General features: G+C 34.7%; 1 protein-coding gene across 6 annotated transcripts in view; it reads right to left on the bottom strand.

Moving 5' to 3' along the window:
* Positions 1-18,046, bottom strand: part of Syne2 (spectrin repeat containing nuclear envelope protein 2) — a 329,254-nt gene that overhangs the window by 165,923 nt on the left and 145,285 nt on the right. For all 6 annotated transcript variants that reach the window (XM_048798469.1, XM_048798471.1, XM_048798472.1 and 3 more), the window contains exons 33-42: positions 11,571-11,729; positions 10,615-10,773; positions 8,535-8,636; positions 7,211-7,411; positions 6,694-6,865; positions 5,867-5,979; positions 4,390-4,592; positions 2,537-2,656; positions 2,145-2,436; positions 678-829 (exon numbers count right to left, since the gene is read on the bottom strand). In XM_048798469.1, the coding sequence (XP_048654426.1) occupies positions 678-829; positions 2,145-2,436; positions 2,537-2,656; positions 4,390-4,592; positions 5,867-5,979; positions 6,694-6,865; positions 7,211-7,411; positions 8,535-8,636; positions 10,615-10,773; positions 11,571-11,729 (1,673 nt within the window). The remainder of the gene's footprint in view (positions 1-677; positions 830-2,144; positions 2,437-2,536; positions 2,657-4,389; positions 4,593-5,866; positions 5,980-6,693; positions 6,866-7,210; positions 7,412-8,534; positions 8,637-10,614; positions 10,774-11,570; positions 11,730-18,046) is intronic.

Raw genomic sequence — 18,046 nt, 5'->3', positions numbered from 1 at the left:
ATTATTTTTTGTTACATAGTTTGATCAGAGAATATTTAATACTTTAAATTTCAAACTAGTCCCAATGGTTTTGTTATACTCAAATGTAATTCTTACATTTCTTACAAAAGTAAAATAAGCATTCAATATATTAACCAATTAACTGGCTTATGCTTTCTGTATCTTCAATTTAGTTGTAATTTGGTGGTCTCTTTAGAAAAACATAAGCTTCACATTTCAAAACATGAACTGTACCATTTAAGACCAGATCAGAAATAAGTATGTTCTCCAGAAATATGTCTACAGAATTTGGCCAACATTTATCAATGTTTCCACTTTAAGAATTTCTTAAGAAAAATATTCCAAAGCATCAGTTACTCCACAGGGATGCCATGCAGGCTCTGAGGGCTGACTGAGGGGAGGGGGTTGGCACAGAAGCAGGGTCACATGAACGTGGAATGAGAGGTGACGTGACTTGGTTTGGAAGAACCCCACAGGATGATGCACCAGATACACTGCCTGAGCATGCAGCAGCCATTTCATATCTGACCTGGACTATTTCTCTTGCCTTGGACACCACTGACTTTCTCTCCAGTAGATATTATATCCAAACCCAGACACCAGACAAAACATACTTGTTATGACTCCTCTGAGCAATGAGAAAAAACACAAGCAGGGACAGCACTCCCACCCTCTACCTTAGGTATGTGCTGGCCAGATGCAGCGTGCTGTCCCACTGGTTGGTGATATCAGCAAGGGTCTCCTGCACCAACGGGGCCTCACAGCTCTCGGCTTGTCTCGTAATGGTCTGTATTTTGGCGTCCCCTTCAGGCTTTAGTAAAATGATTTCCTGAAACACAAAATACAAAAGATCTTATAATTTCATTCATATTACTTAGAGATTTTACATAGCATAAAGCTTACAAATAAAAAGATATCCTAAGATTCTAACTGCAGAGCATATTTCAAAATAACCCTTTCATTTTCATATATGCCCCAAATATAAAGACATCCCCTTCACATTTATAAAGAGTTGGTTCTCAATAAACATCTGTCAGTTTGAGCTGATCAGGATCAGGAGGTGAGTTTCTATTCACTGCCTCATTTTCAATTGCCTTCTTAATTTCATATGCTAAAAAAAGCTGGGTAAATCCTCCTTCCTATTCTCTTCTATTATTTATAAATGGAGAATTAGGGTAGCAAACTAAATAAGACCTTCTTATACAACCCAGAATAGATTATGGCCTCCCATAGGAAAACACAGCTTTCCTCTCAGTGTCAACTCTTATTTCTCCACCCTGACAACAACTCTTATTCTCTGTTCTCATTCCCTCTTTTGCCCTGACAACTCAGTTCTCTCCCTCTTGTAAAATCTACTTGAGATTTGTCATCAAAGAAAACTTTCAGACATAATCCCAAATGATGCTGAATACTAAGTATCACCAACCTTTCCAGCTCACTCTTCTTGAGCATCTCTTCCTCTAAAAAATGCTTCAATTTATGTGAGTCCAATAAGTACATAGGCTTCTATGCCCTGCTTTTATTTTTTTGAGATTGGGGTTCAATAAATTTCCCAGGCTGGCCTTGAACTTGTGATCCTGGTTCCTCAGTCCCAAGTCACTAGGATTACAGGCAGGCAGCATCATAGCTGGCTTGTGCCCTGTACTTTAAACTAGCAATATTCACTGAATGAATCTCCCCTTGGAGAGAAAGAGGACTCCAAGAAGCATGAGATTTCTTTTTCTTCACCTCCACTAAGCATCTAGTAAGCCTTCTGTGAGCATATAAACCCACCCCAAGAAATACTCTCCACCCTGCACTTGACCTTGCGAATGCCTCTACTATACAGACATATATTCACTTTTGTATCCCAGCACCTGCTGTGGCTCTGATCTATTGTCTTTATTTCAATTCTTCTGCATGCAGTGAAGATGGAAAATAATTGGGTACTGCCCTCTCAAAGACAGGATATTCTTTCTCTCTTTCATATGAATTAAAATAATTTTAGATCTATCATAACCCTTCTCTTTTGTAAGCTCAGTGATTTGAATTTCTTCAACCATTCCACAGTGATTCTATTAAGAAACAAATCTTTGCAGTTTTCCTCTAAATCTTTTCAAAATTAGAGTTCACTCTGACCTCTCAAATTCAGTTTCCAGTTATACCTTTATTTTTTGGATTCTTTCCTCGAGTGGCATTTTGCCTTCAGATGAGTTCAAAGCCATAAGAGACTCTTTAATCTCTTGTATCCAATGAATCACATCATGTGCAAGATCATTAAAGCTCTGGTCCTCAGCAGGTGGCAACTTAAATTCTTCTTCAATTTCATGTAATTGTCTCAATAATGTCTGGTATCTTTCAATCAAACATGTTGATTCGTTTATTATTTCATCTTCCTCAGTAAACCCATGGTCCTTCAAAGAGTCATTCAACTGGACCAGAGATTCAAAATGTTCCCTGTAATTTACAAATAACATTGAAAGTTTATAGGAGTCACTCCTACACAGTAGAAGAAATCATATTCCCAAGTAATATATTTCATATGAGATCATGATACCTCTTTTCAGCTAATGCTTGACAAAATAGCTCAGTTTTCTCTCCTGATTCTTCCATTTCTTTCCATTCCTCTTCTTGATTAGTCAACCACTTACTCAGGCTTCTGCAATCATCCTGCAGTCTAAAAGAATATTACAAAGATTAGGATATAAAATAAGCAAAAAATGTTTATACTCAAGAGGATAGCATGAACCTTGTCAGTCAACCAAGTTTTTACTATCAGTTTTATTTTTTGAGAAAACTTGTAACATATAAAACCTGAATAACTGCCTATATTATAATGAAATTCATTAAAGCAATGAACCACACAAAGTATCAAAAATAACAGGAAAAAAAAAAAAAAAACCCAAAATGTTTGGACTGTACCCTGAACCTTTGCCATTAGTTACTTTGTAGAAACTCCTAGCACCAAACCTGAATTTAAAAGTCTAGCTAGGGCAGAGCACACTTGTAACTCCAGCTACTTCAGAGGCAGAGGCAGAAGCAGAATATCAAATATTGGAGGCCAGACTAGAAAACTTGGCAAGATCCTACCTCAAAATAAAAAATAAGAAGGGCTGAAGGTTGAAGCTCAGTGGTAGAGCACCCCTTGGTTCAATCTGCAATACTTAATTAATTAGTTAATTAATTTTTAAAATGAAGTACAGTCCAGGGCTAGGAGCATAACTCAGGGGTACAGCACTTGCCTAGCACACATGAGACCCTGAGTTCAATACCGAGTGCCCTCCCGCCAACACACATGCACACATGCATACACACATACACACACACACACACACACACACACACGGAAAAAAAAAATCCAAACCACAAAGAGTATAGTTGGCCCTCTGTATCCATGAGTTCCACATTCATGGAGTGAGCCAACCACAGATCAAAAATATTTGGAAAAATAGAAATTGCATCTATACTGAACATGTACAGACTTTTTTTTTTCTTTGTAATTCCCTAAACAATATGGTATAACAGCTACTTGCATAGCCTTTTAATTGTATTAGGTATTACAAGTAACCCAGAGATTTAAAATATATGAGATGCCCTTAAAGTATCAGGAACACAAATTCTGGTTTTTGTTTTTGCTAAATATGAATGAAAAAAGTCACACAATTCCAAGAATTGCCATCTTGTGACCTTAAAAAGAAGCCCTACATAATGGTCCCAATGGTTAAAAAAAAAAAAAAAAAAAAAAAAGCAATCCTGAGAAATGGAAGATAGAGATATTAAGTCCTGATCATGTTGTTTGAACCAACTACTCAAGCCCCTGTTAAGCTATATGTAACACTCAATTTTTCAGTTCTATGAATTATTAAATTGCTTTTTTTTTTTTTAAAAAAAAAGGCAGTTAGAGGGGGCTAGGGTTGTAGTTCAGTGGTAGAGCACTCGCCTTACACACGAGAGGCACTGGGTTCAATCCTCAGCACCACATAAAAATAAATAAATAAAGATATTGTATCTATCTACAACTTAAAAAATATTTTTAAAAAGGCAGAGATAAAGAGAAATATACTGTTGTTTATAACCAAAAGCATCTCCTCTAATATGTATCAATATTACTGTCTCATCAGAAGGTGAAAAGGGTTCTTAATAATAATTAAAATAAATCAAATAGGACTTCCTGAAATTTCATATTAATATACAAGGGTTATATGCAAATATTATACATTTTATACAAGCAACTTGAGCATCTGTGGATTTTGGATGCTTAGATACCAAAGAATAATTATATCTATTTTACCTATTAAATTTTTATGTACTGCATATCACAGCATACACTGTACTGAGGAAGAGCACACGAGAAATAACTCTAAAAATATCCCGTGAAAATGTTATTTAGATTTCACCTTTACTCCGTACCTCAGTAGCTGCTCCAGGTAGTTATTGAGTTCCTTTGCCTGGGCCTCACATATGGACACCATTTTTTCTAATTCAACTTCTTGACTCACAAGCCAACTGTTAAGCTCTTTAACATGGGCTTTAGGTAGGTGCTTCTTCACATGCTGCAATACAGTTTCTACCTGCTGTATTTTACTGCTTCTTCCTTCAAGAGTCAAGAAATCCTTAGGAAAGACAAAAAAATCAATTATGATCTAAAGGTAGTCACCTGCCACCCCCATGACACTTTTCCAAAGCAGTACACAGATGTTGCCAGTTCCCAGGTAACATTCTCACAGAAGGAAAGTAATGAAGGTGTGGCTAACTCCAAAGGTAGACGACCTATGGTAGTTCTGGATGTGTGTATCCATTTGCACTTGAATCTGACTTTCTGGATATCACATCTAGCATAGCAGTACAGAGCCACCATGAGGTCCCTCAGAGCAGGACCAGGAAAGCTACATTCTCCTCTCCTGGCTCTGCTCAACTCTTCCTAAATACTTGCTCTGACATCCTTATATAAAACTAAACACTATTTTCCATTTAACCTTTCCAACACCAGAATTTTTTTTCCCAATGTTTGTGTTTCAAAGGTTTGGGTGTGAATTGCTGAGTCCCATGAAATGGGCAAATTAAAAGCAAGAGAAAAAAAAAAGTGGGGCTTTAAAGAAACAAGAAAGATGATTCCAGTAATAAAGCATAGTACCATTAAAACAATAAATTAAACAAAATGTTTAGTGCTTTCAATAAGCTTGAGAACATGACTTGTCATCAAAATATTAATGTACTAGATAATCTACCCCAAAATGATCAATATTTAAGGGTACCAAAGGTACCTTACAAGCTCTGTACACTCAGTGCTCTGTCTAGCAATACATTAAAGTTCAATTGCAATTTTTATCAGAAATATGACTGGGGGACTGGGGTTGTGGCTCAGTGGTAGAGCACTTGTCTGGCACGTGCAGAGCCCTGGGTTCGATCCTCAGCACCACATTAAAAAAAAAAAAAATTAAAAGGTATTGTGTCCAACCACAAATTAAAAATAAAATATTTTAAAAAATTTTAAAAATATGACCAGGAAAATAATTAAATGAAGTAATCTTTTTCAAGGAAAAAAAAGAAATTTTATAGTCCAAATTAGGTGAAGTCTTCATCTTTGATCAAACATGATTTTAACACAATTGAATTAACTAAAACAGCATCTTAGAGTAGTATCAAAGTGGAACTTGTTTAAGCTACTTGCACACTTAACTCAGTAAAAACAGAGTTCCAAAATACTTAGGAAAAAAGCCTGGTTACTTGGGACTATCATCTGTTAAGTAAAAAAAAAAAAAAAAATAGTCAAAGTAATTATTATTTTATCTACTTAAAATTAAGTTTCATGCTGCCAATATTTTAGTTATGATAGATTGATTAAAACGTACATATACATTTTAATATGTATACATGTGTATCTTACAGAAAGTATTTGCAGCTTTTGTTCCACACTCTTTTTTGTTTCTGATGAGTCGAAGCACTCTTCAAGCCTCACTTTAATCTTGCTGAACCAGTCATTGAAATTCTTGCATTGATCTACAGGAAGTAGGGGAGAAAAAAGCTCTATACATTCCAGCAGAATTCCATACACCTTATTATGTAAGAGATTTTATAACCTGCTTCCTACACCATCCTGGAAAGTGGTAATACATCCTGAAATCCAATTATGAGGCCTAATAAAGTCTACAAAGTAATTTGGTATGTTTTACACCAAATCTCCCTCTTATTTATTTATTTATTTTTTGGGAGGGGTGACGGGGACTGAGGATGTAACCCAAGGGCACTTTTCCAATGAGCTACATCCGTAGCCCTTTTTACTTTTTATTTTGAGACAAGGTCTTACTAAGTTTCTTAGGGCCTCACTAAGTTGCTGAGGCTGGCCTCAAACATGCAAACCTCTTATCTCAGCCTCCCGAGTCACTGGGACTACAGATGTGTGCCACCACACCTGGCTAAACCAAATCTCCTTTCAAAGACACTTGTAGAGACAGAACACAAGCAGCCTTCCTGACTCATTGAGCACAGTTGAGTAGTTCAAACTTAACTTTTAAATTAAGATTTGGGGCTTTAAAGAAAAACACATTATTTAATGCCAGGCATTAATCAGTAAGTATTTCCCCCCAAAGGTTTTATCCAAATATTATTCCTTTAAATACAGTCTGTGCAAACCATTTATAAGTCAGGCTTAGATTAGTTTTTGGGTTCACAGTACTATCTTCATACTTCAAGTAAGAGGAACATCACACTCACCATTCAATAATGAAGAAAAGTGATCTTGCAAAACACCTTTTTTGGTATTAAATAAATCGCTGACACTTTCATATTGCCTCTTCAATTCAGAGAGTTCAGGGGTGAGACAACCTATTTGATGCTCAAGTACTATCATATTGTGCTTCTGCTGTAGAATTTCTTGTTGGATCTCCTACAGATGTAAACAAACAACCACCATTAAGTCTTAAAACAGGCTCAAGTCACAGAAGACAGATATCTCAATTGTTTTGAAAAAGTCTACAAGATTTTGAATGAATGGATTTGCTTTCTCTTTGCTAGCAGGTATACAATCCATTGCAAATTTAATTTTAAAAAGTTACTGTAGACAAAGCAATTCAAACATCAAAGTGCTAAATACACAGAAACTGATTTTCTGGGTATTCCCCCGCCCCCCGAACTTCCATTTCTTTCTGTTTTTTATTAATGGAAAAAGGTCAAGACCATGAAAAATGTGAGAGTAAGCCTGAAGATCAGAAGATGAGTAACTGGGCAGCACCTCGAGTTTAGTGAAAATTTCCAAGCTGTCGGAAGGAGACAGGGCTTTCAAGAGGGACTCCGTCATCCCGATCTGGGTCTTGGCTTGGTCGAGATCCTCCCTGAGCTCAGCTGTGCTGCTACCAAGCTCGAAGCAATTGGACTCTCCTGATATATACTTTTTCACATGTTCCATCTTGTTCAAAATAGAGCGTTCCATGACCTGAAATCATGCAACATATAGTTCTGTGACGGATCTTATTGAACTAGACTGCAAGGCAAAGGCATTGCTAAAAAGTTAACAAGACTGCTTCATTTCAATTTGAAAAAAAAAAAAAATTCTTCTCATTGCTCTACATTACTCCATATCACCAGTACAATGATAGGAACATTGTCTTGGAAAAAAAAATAAAGAATAACATAGAAAAACTGAAATTAGCATTGTGACTTTTTTTCTAAGACATTAATTGGAATCCTTCCCCCAAAATAAGTTTTATCTAACATATCAACTGAAGTAATATCTCAAGGCACTTAGGAGATAAGACAGATAAGATTAAAACACACAGAAAAAAATTAGACAACAATGATTGCTTTTTATATATACAGAATCCAGGTAAGCACCTCCTGTGCAAAATACAGGCTTAAGAAGGTTGAATAACAGGACTGGGGTTGTAGCTCTGCAGTACAGAGCTTACCTACCATGTGGGAGGTGCTAGATTCGATCCTCAGCACCACATAAAAATGAATAAATAAAAGAAAGGTATTGTGTCCATCTACAACTAAAAACCATAAAAAAAAAACCAACAACAAAAAAGAAAAAAAAAAAAACAAAGAAGGTTGAATAACTTGCCCAATACAAAGCTAGTAGGTGATACAGCCAGGATGTTACCTACAAAGTACCTCCAGAGTTCTTATTTAACCACTGTGCACCCTGATCCAAATAAAATTGAGACAATTATCTTCATACAACAGAAAAATCACACTTGGAGCAAGCTCCCTTTATCTCCACCTAGCAATTAATAAATCTTATAGAATATGACTTGAGTCATATTCTCTTTCCTGCACCCAAGACATTCACAAGAAATTATTGTTACTTTACATGGAAACACAGCCACATGTGACCCTTTACATAATACACCTGTAAATGTGTATTATTCATGCTAATCATGGGGAAAAAAAACATCATTATCTATGCCAACTACAAAATTTGGTTGGATTTAACATAGAAATCAAATAAATAATGATCCTAATTTTATTATTAAGATTTAGAATGCTTGGTTTATGAATACTATTTAAGAGGCTTTAGAGAATCTTTAATTGAGGATTTTAAGTGGAAATTCTCTTACCTGCAATTCAAGTGGTTTTTCATTACTTTGGAGCAGAAACTGTATTTCAGTCACTCTTCTAGAAAATTCTGAAGTTTGTTGTTCATGGACTTGTAACTCTTCCTAAAACACATAATTTTAAAGGAAAATATCTTCTTATTTCATCACCAATTTTCCAGTAGCCATGATTATTATTGCTGATAGAAACTGAGAGTGCCTTTGAATTTCCTCTAATCACTTGTTTTTTTGACAGAGTCCTGGGAGTCAGAAACTGAAGTGCCTCTACAGGTCAGATAATTGCTATCACTGAGTGAGTGACGCATTCTAGTTTTAAGGCAATAGAGAGACGAAAGGCCTATGCCGCAAAACTGCATGGTCTGCCTAAAAGTATTACAAACTTCTTAGATATGTGTGTTTGGGCTGTGAATGATTTGTCCACACTTGCAGGTTTTGGCAGGTTTTGGCAGGTTTGGCCCATGGGCTGGCAGTTTATATTCCTTAACTTCAGATTTCTAAATAACCTATAGTTCAAGACAAATTTAAATGATTCTTAGAGATGATTCATTTATACTTAAGAGAATCATTGTTTTAATTCGTAACTACCATCACATCTCCAGGAAACCAAAAATCTTCACACATTTTAAAAATGGTTTCCATAAAAATGGATATATGAATTAAAAAGAGAATAAAATACAAAGAGGGATAAAATGATATTGAAGCATTTGCTTCATGCACACATACAGTTTTATATTACATAAATCCACAAAAAACCGCCAACCTTTGTTTTCTCACCCAGCAAGATGATGATTTTACATGATAAAAAACCCAATAATACATGAACAAACAAGTGGTTAGAAAGCATTCTTCTCAGAGTTAAGAGACAACATTAATTTTTTCCAAATAACAAAGTCTGAGATTACTATTAAAAAAAAAAACACAGCTTTTTTAAGTTCTATAAAGATACTGATTCTCATTCTTCTTCTTTTTTTAAAAAATAATCTTTTTGAGGGACTGTTGAATTTAAATAAATGTTGTCTATATCAGGAGGCTCTAGATCAGGGGTTAACAAATTATAGCCTCAGAGCTGAGAGCTTCTTTGTGTAAATATTTATTGGAACCCAGCTACTTCCAAGGATTTTTTAACTGTTTATCAGTTTGACGCTATAACAGCAATGATGAGTAATAATTGCAGAGACAGAATGATCCATAAGCCTAAAATATTTACTATATGGCCCTATAAGAAAAGGTCTGCCTACCCCTGGGGTATACACTACCCTTATCTGAGGACAATAATACATTTTGTTAGAACTTCTGCAAAGAGTTCTTAACCTTTTTTTTTTTTAAATACTATGTACCCCTTGGGCAATTTGTGAAATCTACGGGTCCTTTGCATAATAATAATTGAAAAATAAAACATAAGGAAAATTATATAATGTTACAAATGAAAATAATTACACTGGGTTATAGTTATCAAAATATTAAAAATAATGTGTGACATATATTGCTTCATGTTTCTCTATTAATACCTTAAATGACAAGATCCAACAGTGGGCCCACTACATCCCTTGCTTTCAAACTAGTAATAAGGATACAGGTATAAACAACCAAATAATGACCCCAAATATCTGTGATTTTCTTTCTTTTTTTTAAATTTTTTTAAATCTGTGATTCTCTTGATAATGAAGTCACATATGATGCTCATCCTACCATGTATGTTGCCTATATTCATAATTGAAACAAATGCTATATTAAACTAGATGTTTATGAAAATAAAGACACAATCTTTTGCCATCCAAGATCATTTTATCCATGAACTCCCTTGGTGTCTGTGAACCCCATGTTAACAGTATCCTCTATCACCTTCCTGGATGTCACAAAGGAATGGATAGAGTTCAGGTCCCCCTCAAGGAATAAACAAAAGAGATAAAATATTTCTTTGTGATTTTTCTGTCCTGATCCAAGAGAGCAAACTCAGTATTACAGTGTCAACTGTGTGCAAACAAAACATCTATGTACAAATAAAAAAATAAAAATTTTAAATCTGATTTTGAATAAAATTTCAACTTATAAAAAAAAATCTATATTATCTCTGTTGAATCACCTTCAGCCTTTCTCTGTCCTCTTCAGTCAGCTGTGAATTCCTTTCTCGAAGGACATTTTCAGTCCACTCATCAACGACACTTTTCAAATTAAAAAGTTTGTCCCATAAAGCCAGAGCTCGACCAAGATTTTCATAGTAGTCTTCTGTCTTCTCATTTATCTACCATAATGTAAAAGCAGAAGTAACACATGTAGTGGTGAAAAGAAGTAGGAAAACCACTGTTCCGGTCAAATACTATTTCTAAAATAAAATTTGAGTTTGAATTTATTATTACTGGAGAAATAATCTGTTTTATGATCACCAAAAATATTATTTAATCTACCATGTAGTTCTTTCTCTTAAAAAAAAATGTAGTTCACTTGCTGTATCTTATATCAATTAAAAGCAATAGTCTTCCTAATGTCTAAACCACAATTTTTTTTAAAAATATGCTTTTTATTTATTTATTTTTTAATATTTATTTTTTTTTTAGGTGTAGGTGGATACAACACAATGCTTTTATTTTTATGTGGTGCTGAGGATCAAACCCGGGTCCTGCCCATGCTAGGCGAGCATTCTACTGCTGAGCCACAATCCAGCCCCCCAAAATATGCTTTTTAAAAGCAAATGAAATATAATACAGATAAATCCTTAGTTTGTAATTCATAAAAAAAGTTATTACTACTCAACCAAAAATATACAGTTAAATATCAATATCCTGCACAAATGCATAATAGATTAGCTAGTTTATGTACATAAGTTGAGTAACTATTTTTGTACCTAGAAGATTATAGACCCACTTATTAGTAGTGCCTAACTCTGGGGTGAAATTAATTCCTGAGTTATAAACTTCATATTATTTGAACACATTTATGACAAATATAGTTTAATTTTTCAATTAGGAATACTAAAGATATTCACCCATAAGATTAATTTGTTATAAAATAGAATTTGTAGTCAATAAAATAATCACGTACATCAAGCCATCGATCCACAATAACATTAGCCTCTTTTGCAAAAGGGGGCTCTTCAAAGGTTTTCATTTTATTTAGATAAAATTGTAGATTTTTACAGATCTGGTTTATCTTGTCAACTGATTCTAAATGTTCATTAAATTCTTCTTTGACAATTTCAATCTGTAAAAAAAGATATGAAAGATATTTTTGATATATTGACATAAGTAGTAAAAAAATCACAATTCTATTTTTGTGTTTTATAATCATAACAAAGAATAATTCTATCTCACATTGTTCTTTAAACAGTTTTTATTGTCCCATTTTCTCTACACTTTCTAGTATATAGAATCTTAATTAATTTAATGATAATCCTACACTCAAATTTCCTCCTACTCTGCATTATCAGAAAGTTATAATGGTCAAAAAAATTTCTAGCCATGAGAAATAAGATTCTGTCAAAAAAAAAAAAAAAGCATATCCATTTAAATGGATAAAATGTATGATAGTCCCTATATTTCTTCACTAAAAATTGTATCTTTAATGTCAAAGAACTTAAGTGCTTATCAGAATAAATAAACAGAATTCAAAAGCTCTAATATGAAATTTTAATCTTCCTGAAGGTGAAATTCTTTTTTTTTTTTTAAAGAGAGAGTGAGAGAGGAGAGAGAGAGAGAGAGAGAGAGAGAATTTTTTTTTTAATATTTATTTTTTAGCTTTTGGCAGACACAACATCTTTGTTTGTATGTGGTGCTGAGGATCAAACCCGGGCCGCATGCATGCCAGAGGAGCGCGCTACCGCTTGAGCCACATCCCCAGCCCCTGAAGGTGAAATTCTACTTTATAAAAAAGAAAATCTCCTATATAAAGAACTCAAAAAACTTAACACCAAAAAAATCAAATAACCAATCAGTAAATGGGCAAAGGAACTGAGCAGATACTTCACAGAAGAAGAAATACAAATGGTCAACAAATATATGAAAAAATTTTCACCATCACTAGCAATTAGAGAAATGCAAATTAAAACTACACTGAGATTTCATCTCATGTCAGTCAGAATGGCAATTATCAAGAATACAAGTAACAATAAATGTTGGCAAGGATGTGGAGAAAGAGGTGCACTCATATATTGCTGGTGGGACTACAAATTGGTGCAGCCACTCTGGAAAGCAGTATGGAAAACTTGGAATGGAACTACCTTTTGACACAGTTATCCCAGTCCTCGGCATTTACCCAAAGGACTTAAAATCAGTATACTGTAGTGACAGGGCCATAAACAATGTTCATAGCAGCTCAATTCACAATAGGTAAGCTATGGAACCAACAAAGGTGCTCTTCAATAGATGAATGGATAAAGAAAATGTGGTACATATACACAATGGAATATTACTGGGGCAAAAGAAGAATGAAATTATGGCATTTGTTGGTAAATGAATGGACATGGAGACTACCATGCTAAGTGACATAAGCCAATCCCCAAAAACCAAAGGCTGAATGTTGTCTCTGATATGTGGACGCTGACTCACAATGGAGTTCACTGGATTGAACAAGGGGACTTGGGGGAAGGAAGAGGGAGTGGGAATGTGAAAGACAGTAGAATTAATTGGACATAACTTTTCTATGTACACATATGAATACATAAATAGTGTAACTCCACATCATGTACAACCATAGAATGGGAAGTTATATCCCATGTGTGTATGTCAAAATACATTCCTATTCTCATGTAAAACTAAAAAGAATAAAGTAAAAAAGAAAGAAAGAGAGAGAGAGAAAGAAATTAATTCTCCAATCACTTAAAAACTAAACAACTTAGTCTTTCTTTGGTCAGTATCCATGTGCAGTTAGTTCCAGAACCCCCGAGTGCACAACAAAATCCACAGATGCTCAAGTACCCAATATAACATGGTAGAATATTTGCATATAATCTATGCACAGTCTCCTGTGTAAATCTGATCATCTCTAGAGTACATATACTTAAGCAGTTTTTATACTCTATAGTTTAAAAAATAATGATAAGAGAAAAAAAGATCTGTCCATGTTCAGTACCAACACAATTTTTAAAAACTACACTCTGCAGTTGGTTGGATTTGCACATGAAGAACCCATGGATATTTAGAAATACTAAATATTTCTAAATATGGGTCAAAGAGTAAGCCTCAAGGGAAAATCTTAAAATACATCAAGCAGAATGAAACTGAAAATAAAACATCAAAACGTGGGGGACGCACAGCACTGCTCAGAGGGAAGCTATAGCACTAAAAGCATGCTGAAGATATGAGGAAGAGTTTCCAATCAATGGCCTGTGCTACTGCTTCAGGAACTCAGGAAAAGGATAAAATAAACCCAGAGCAAATAAAAAGAATACAAAAAATAAAAGAAGAAACGAGTTAGGTTGAAAATAGAAGAACATTAGGGGAAAAATCAATAAAACAAAAGCTAGTTCTTAGAAAAGAGAGTAGAACTGACAAATCTCTAAAGACTGACAGGGAAAAAGAGAGAAGAAAGCAATACCAGGACGAGGAAGGGAGCAAGGGATGTCACTGCAGACACCAGGCAGCAAAAGGTGACGGAGGAGTGCTACAAATAATCCACGGAATTAAGTTTGAGAACTGAGATGAAATGGAACAACACTTCGAAAAACACAAAGGACTACAACGCATCTATCTTTAAATATGTAACATGAACAGCTCCATTAATATAAAGGATGTTGAATGTATGACATGAAAACTTTCAAACAGACAAACAAACAAAAAGCCTACAGGTCCAGACAGTTTCACTAGAGAATTCTAGCAAACAGCCAAAGAGGAATAAGCATCAATTATATACAATCTCTTCTAAAAAACACAAGAAGCAGAAACATTCCCAATATCCTTTGTGAATATGCATACATCAACAAGTAGAATTCAGCAATATATAAGAAATATTAAATACCTGGTCATTTATTCCTGAAAAACAAAAATTTATATTTACCAAAGACCCTATAGCAGCTTTATTCATAATAGATAGAAATTGAAAAGAAGCCCAATGTCCTTCAGTGAGTGTTGTACATGTATACCAAACAGCACCATAGCCAGAAAAATGAACACACCATCAGTCTAGCAAGAATCTCAATCAATCTCCATGAGTTATGCTGAGCGAATACCTAATCCCAAAAGGTGACATGCCAGATGATTCTATTTATAGAACATTTTTGAAATGACAATATTATATAGATATATAAAGAATATATAACCAGTTGTCAGGAGTTAAGTAAGGTGTGGGAGCCAGAGGAAAGTGAATGGGGCCATACAATGGTAGTAAGAGGCATCCAGTAATAATGTAGACGTTCCTTATCGTGACTGCATCAGTGTCAATATCCTGATTGTGACATTGTATTTATAGTTTTACAAGATTTTACCATTGAAGAAACTCAGTGAAGGGTAAACAAGATCTCTTTTGATTGTTTCTTACAACTACATGTAAATCTATAATCATCTCAAAATTAAAACTTGAATTTAGGGACTGAGTGTGTAGCTCAGTGGTAGAGCATTTGCCTAGTATGCACAAGGCCCTGGTTATGAACCCCTGCACAACACACACACACACACACACACACACACAACGCACGCGCGCGCACACACGTTTAATTTTTAAAAAGCTGAAATTAAGTAAAATCTTTAAAATGGAAAAATAAGAAACTGCAGGTATAGCTTAGTGATGGAGTGTTTGCCGAGCATTTGTAAGACTCTGCATTCTATCCCCAGTAACACACACACAAATACATACACACACACACACACACAAATAAAATGCAAAGTTCTTCGCACGTAGAATTTGTTACACTGGCACAATAACCACTGGATGAAGAGGAAAGAAAGGGCAGGAGAGGTACTTTGAGCTATAATGGGACCTGTGGGTTTTGTTCTACTATAAATAAAAGGCATAAAGTAATGAGAAGTAGGCCCACTCTGACATTTCTCCAACGTTAATAGTGCCCTGGCATTTTCAGCCTTTCTGTTCTTGCTTTTGCTCTTTTGTCTTTAACTAAAGACAGTGGAAATGTGGCACCATATCCTAGATAAACATCCAGGTTTCTATGGTTTTGAAGGACAAAAGATCCCAGCAGTATCCAGTTACTGGTGCAAAGCATCATGAAAATACTGTGATTGACAGTTTGTGAAGACAATTCCCAAGTCACCACCAAATTAACTGAAAGTTATATTAATAATCAGCACTAAAATTTCCTTCTCACAGACAGTTTTAACATCTGAGAAAAGGGGCTGGTGATATAGCTCAATTGGTAGAGTGCTTGCCTCGCATGCACAGGCCCTGGGTTTGATCTCCAGCCCCACCAAAAAAAAATCACCATTGTACTAAAATTTCTGTATTTTCCATATAAAATAACTTTTCAGCAAATATATAAGATACCCTTATATTAAGACACAAGATACAGAATTTTCAATAAAACAAGAAAGTCCTGGACTATGACACATTTCTTAAGGGTTGATTAGTTATTTTATTAATTTTTAAAAAAAATTTTTTAATATATATATTTTTTTTAGTTTTTCGGCAGACACAACATCTTTGTTTGTATGTGGTGCTGAGGATCGAACCCTGGCCGCATGCACGCCAGGCAAGCGCGCTACCGCTTGAGCCACATCCCCAGCCCTATTAATTTTATTATTTTATATACATATGTGTGTGTGTGTGTATGGGGGGGCAATGCTGGAGCCTCACATGAGCTAGGCAAGTGCTCTATCACTGAACTACACTCCCAGCCCTTATTAATTTTTAAAATACCTTTTGTAATCAAGTCTTTCCAGTTAAATAAAGAGGTCAGGCAAAGCAAAGTTAACCAATTTTAACTTCTGTTATATATTAATTTCAAATATACTTTCAAATCATGCAATTCTATACAGTGTTTGAAACATGACACTGTGATCAGCTCTTCCTGGGTAATAATAAGGATTTTGACTGTTATTAGCATGTGGTCTTGGGAAAGTTCCTATACTCTTATCCTCAATTTCTTTCTTCTTACACAAGCAAATTGCCAGTATGACTGTACAAATTCCAAAACAGAAATTGGACCACTCTTATCAATAAGTACAATCTGTGTTTAGGGGTGAGTTCTTTTTTCTGCTTCATGTTGCTTCCTTACTGTTCAACAGACCAGATGAGTAACAGCCCCATGGGATCAGTATTTAGCACCTATCTTCTCTCCTACTCACGGAGGCAGAAGGACCCAGCATACAATGGCCAAGCCATCAACACTAAAAGTTATCATTATCACCACCATGGTCACTATTAGTATCATTTTAGCAGTAGTAGCAATTACTTAAAACCTCAAGCCCACAAGATAATCCTATTCAGTCTCAATTTATATGGATTCAGGGTTTTGGGCTTCTGAGGCAAGTAATAAACAGAGAGAAGAGGAGATGAACACAGTGAAGAATGGTGAGAAACACAGAAATGAGTGATTTGATAAAGTGCAGCAATGAACATCTTCCATATTAAGAGCTTTCCACATTTAAGATTATATCCTTATGATCTATTCCTACAAGCAAAATATTTGATCAAATGGTAGAAAGATTTTCAAAGATCTTAAATAATATTGTCAAAGAGTTTCCTAAAAGAGCCATATAATACACTCTTTCACCAACAATGTAAAGATTGTTTTACTGACTATCAAAAAAGCTCAATTAATATGAAAGTAAAAAAAAAGAGATATTGTCAACTAGTTTGGATGTCCTTTTGATTCTTATTTTAATTAGCAAGCTGAATTTACTAAGTATATACAAACAACCATTAGGATCACAGGGGTTTTCTCACCAATTTCTATCAGTTCTGTACAGATTACTGCAAACCTTATGCTATCGTACTTATTGAAAGTATTTTTCACTCTACAGAATTATATAAAATAGTTCAAAAAATTTAAAATTTAGTATAATAATGATTTCTGTATATGGGGCATGTTTATGTGAACTACAATTGCTCAATAGTATAAATACTATATATAGGAATCATTTACTAAAAGCCCATATTCTTTGATTTATTCATGGTTAAAATTATTGTTGAAATGAGAAGGCACAAAGTCTTCATGTTATTTAATAAGGAACCATAGGGAGCTGGGGGTGTATCTCAGTGATAAGATTTAGAAAGCATGAGGCCCTATGTTCAATCCCCAGCACTGGTGGGGAGCGGGGGAAAAGCCATAATATGCTCTTGTCACAGTGATTCCTCATCACAAGTGGCAAAGAACTGATAAGCCATTCCTTTTTGCTCAATACAAAGAAAATAAAAAGGTCAGCAAATATTAAAATGCCAGTTTCCATATTTTTAAGTTAAATATTCTATATCCTATAACCATAAAGTTGGGTTTCTGTCTAAACCTGTTTAATCCAAAAATAAACGAATAAATAAACTTTTGTAATATTCAAGGATTTAATAGCTATCTTGCAAGAACTGTAGACTTATAACCATGAGACAATATATGTAACAAGTTTGTTATGAGAAATGAC

This window comes from Marmota marmota, unplaced genomic scaffold, assembly GCF_001458135.2.
Source record: "Marmota marmota marmota unplaced genomic scaffold, marMar, whole genome shotgun sequence".
Taxonomy (NCBI): Eukaryota; Metazoa; Chordata; class Mammalia; order Rodentia; family Sciuridae; genus Marmota; species Marmota marmota.
The sequence above is the reverse complement of the archived record's forward strand: the minus strand, read 5'-3'. Positions and strand labels throughout refer to the sequence as shown.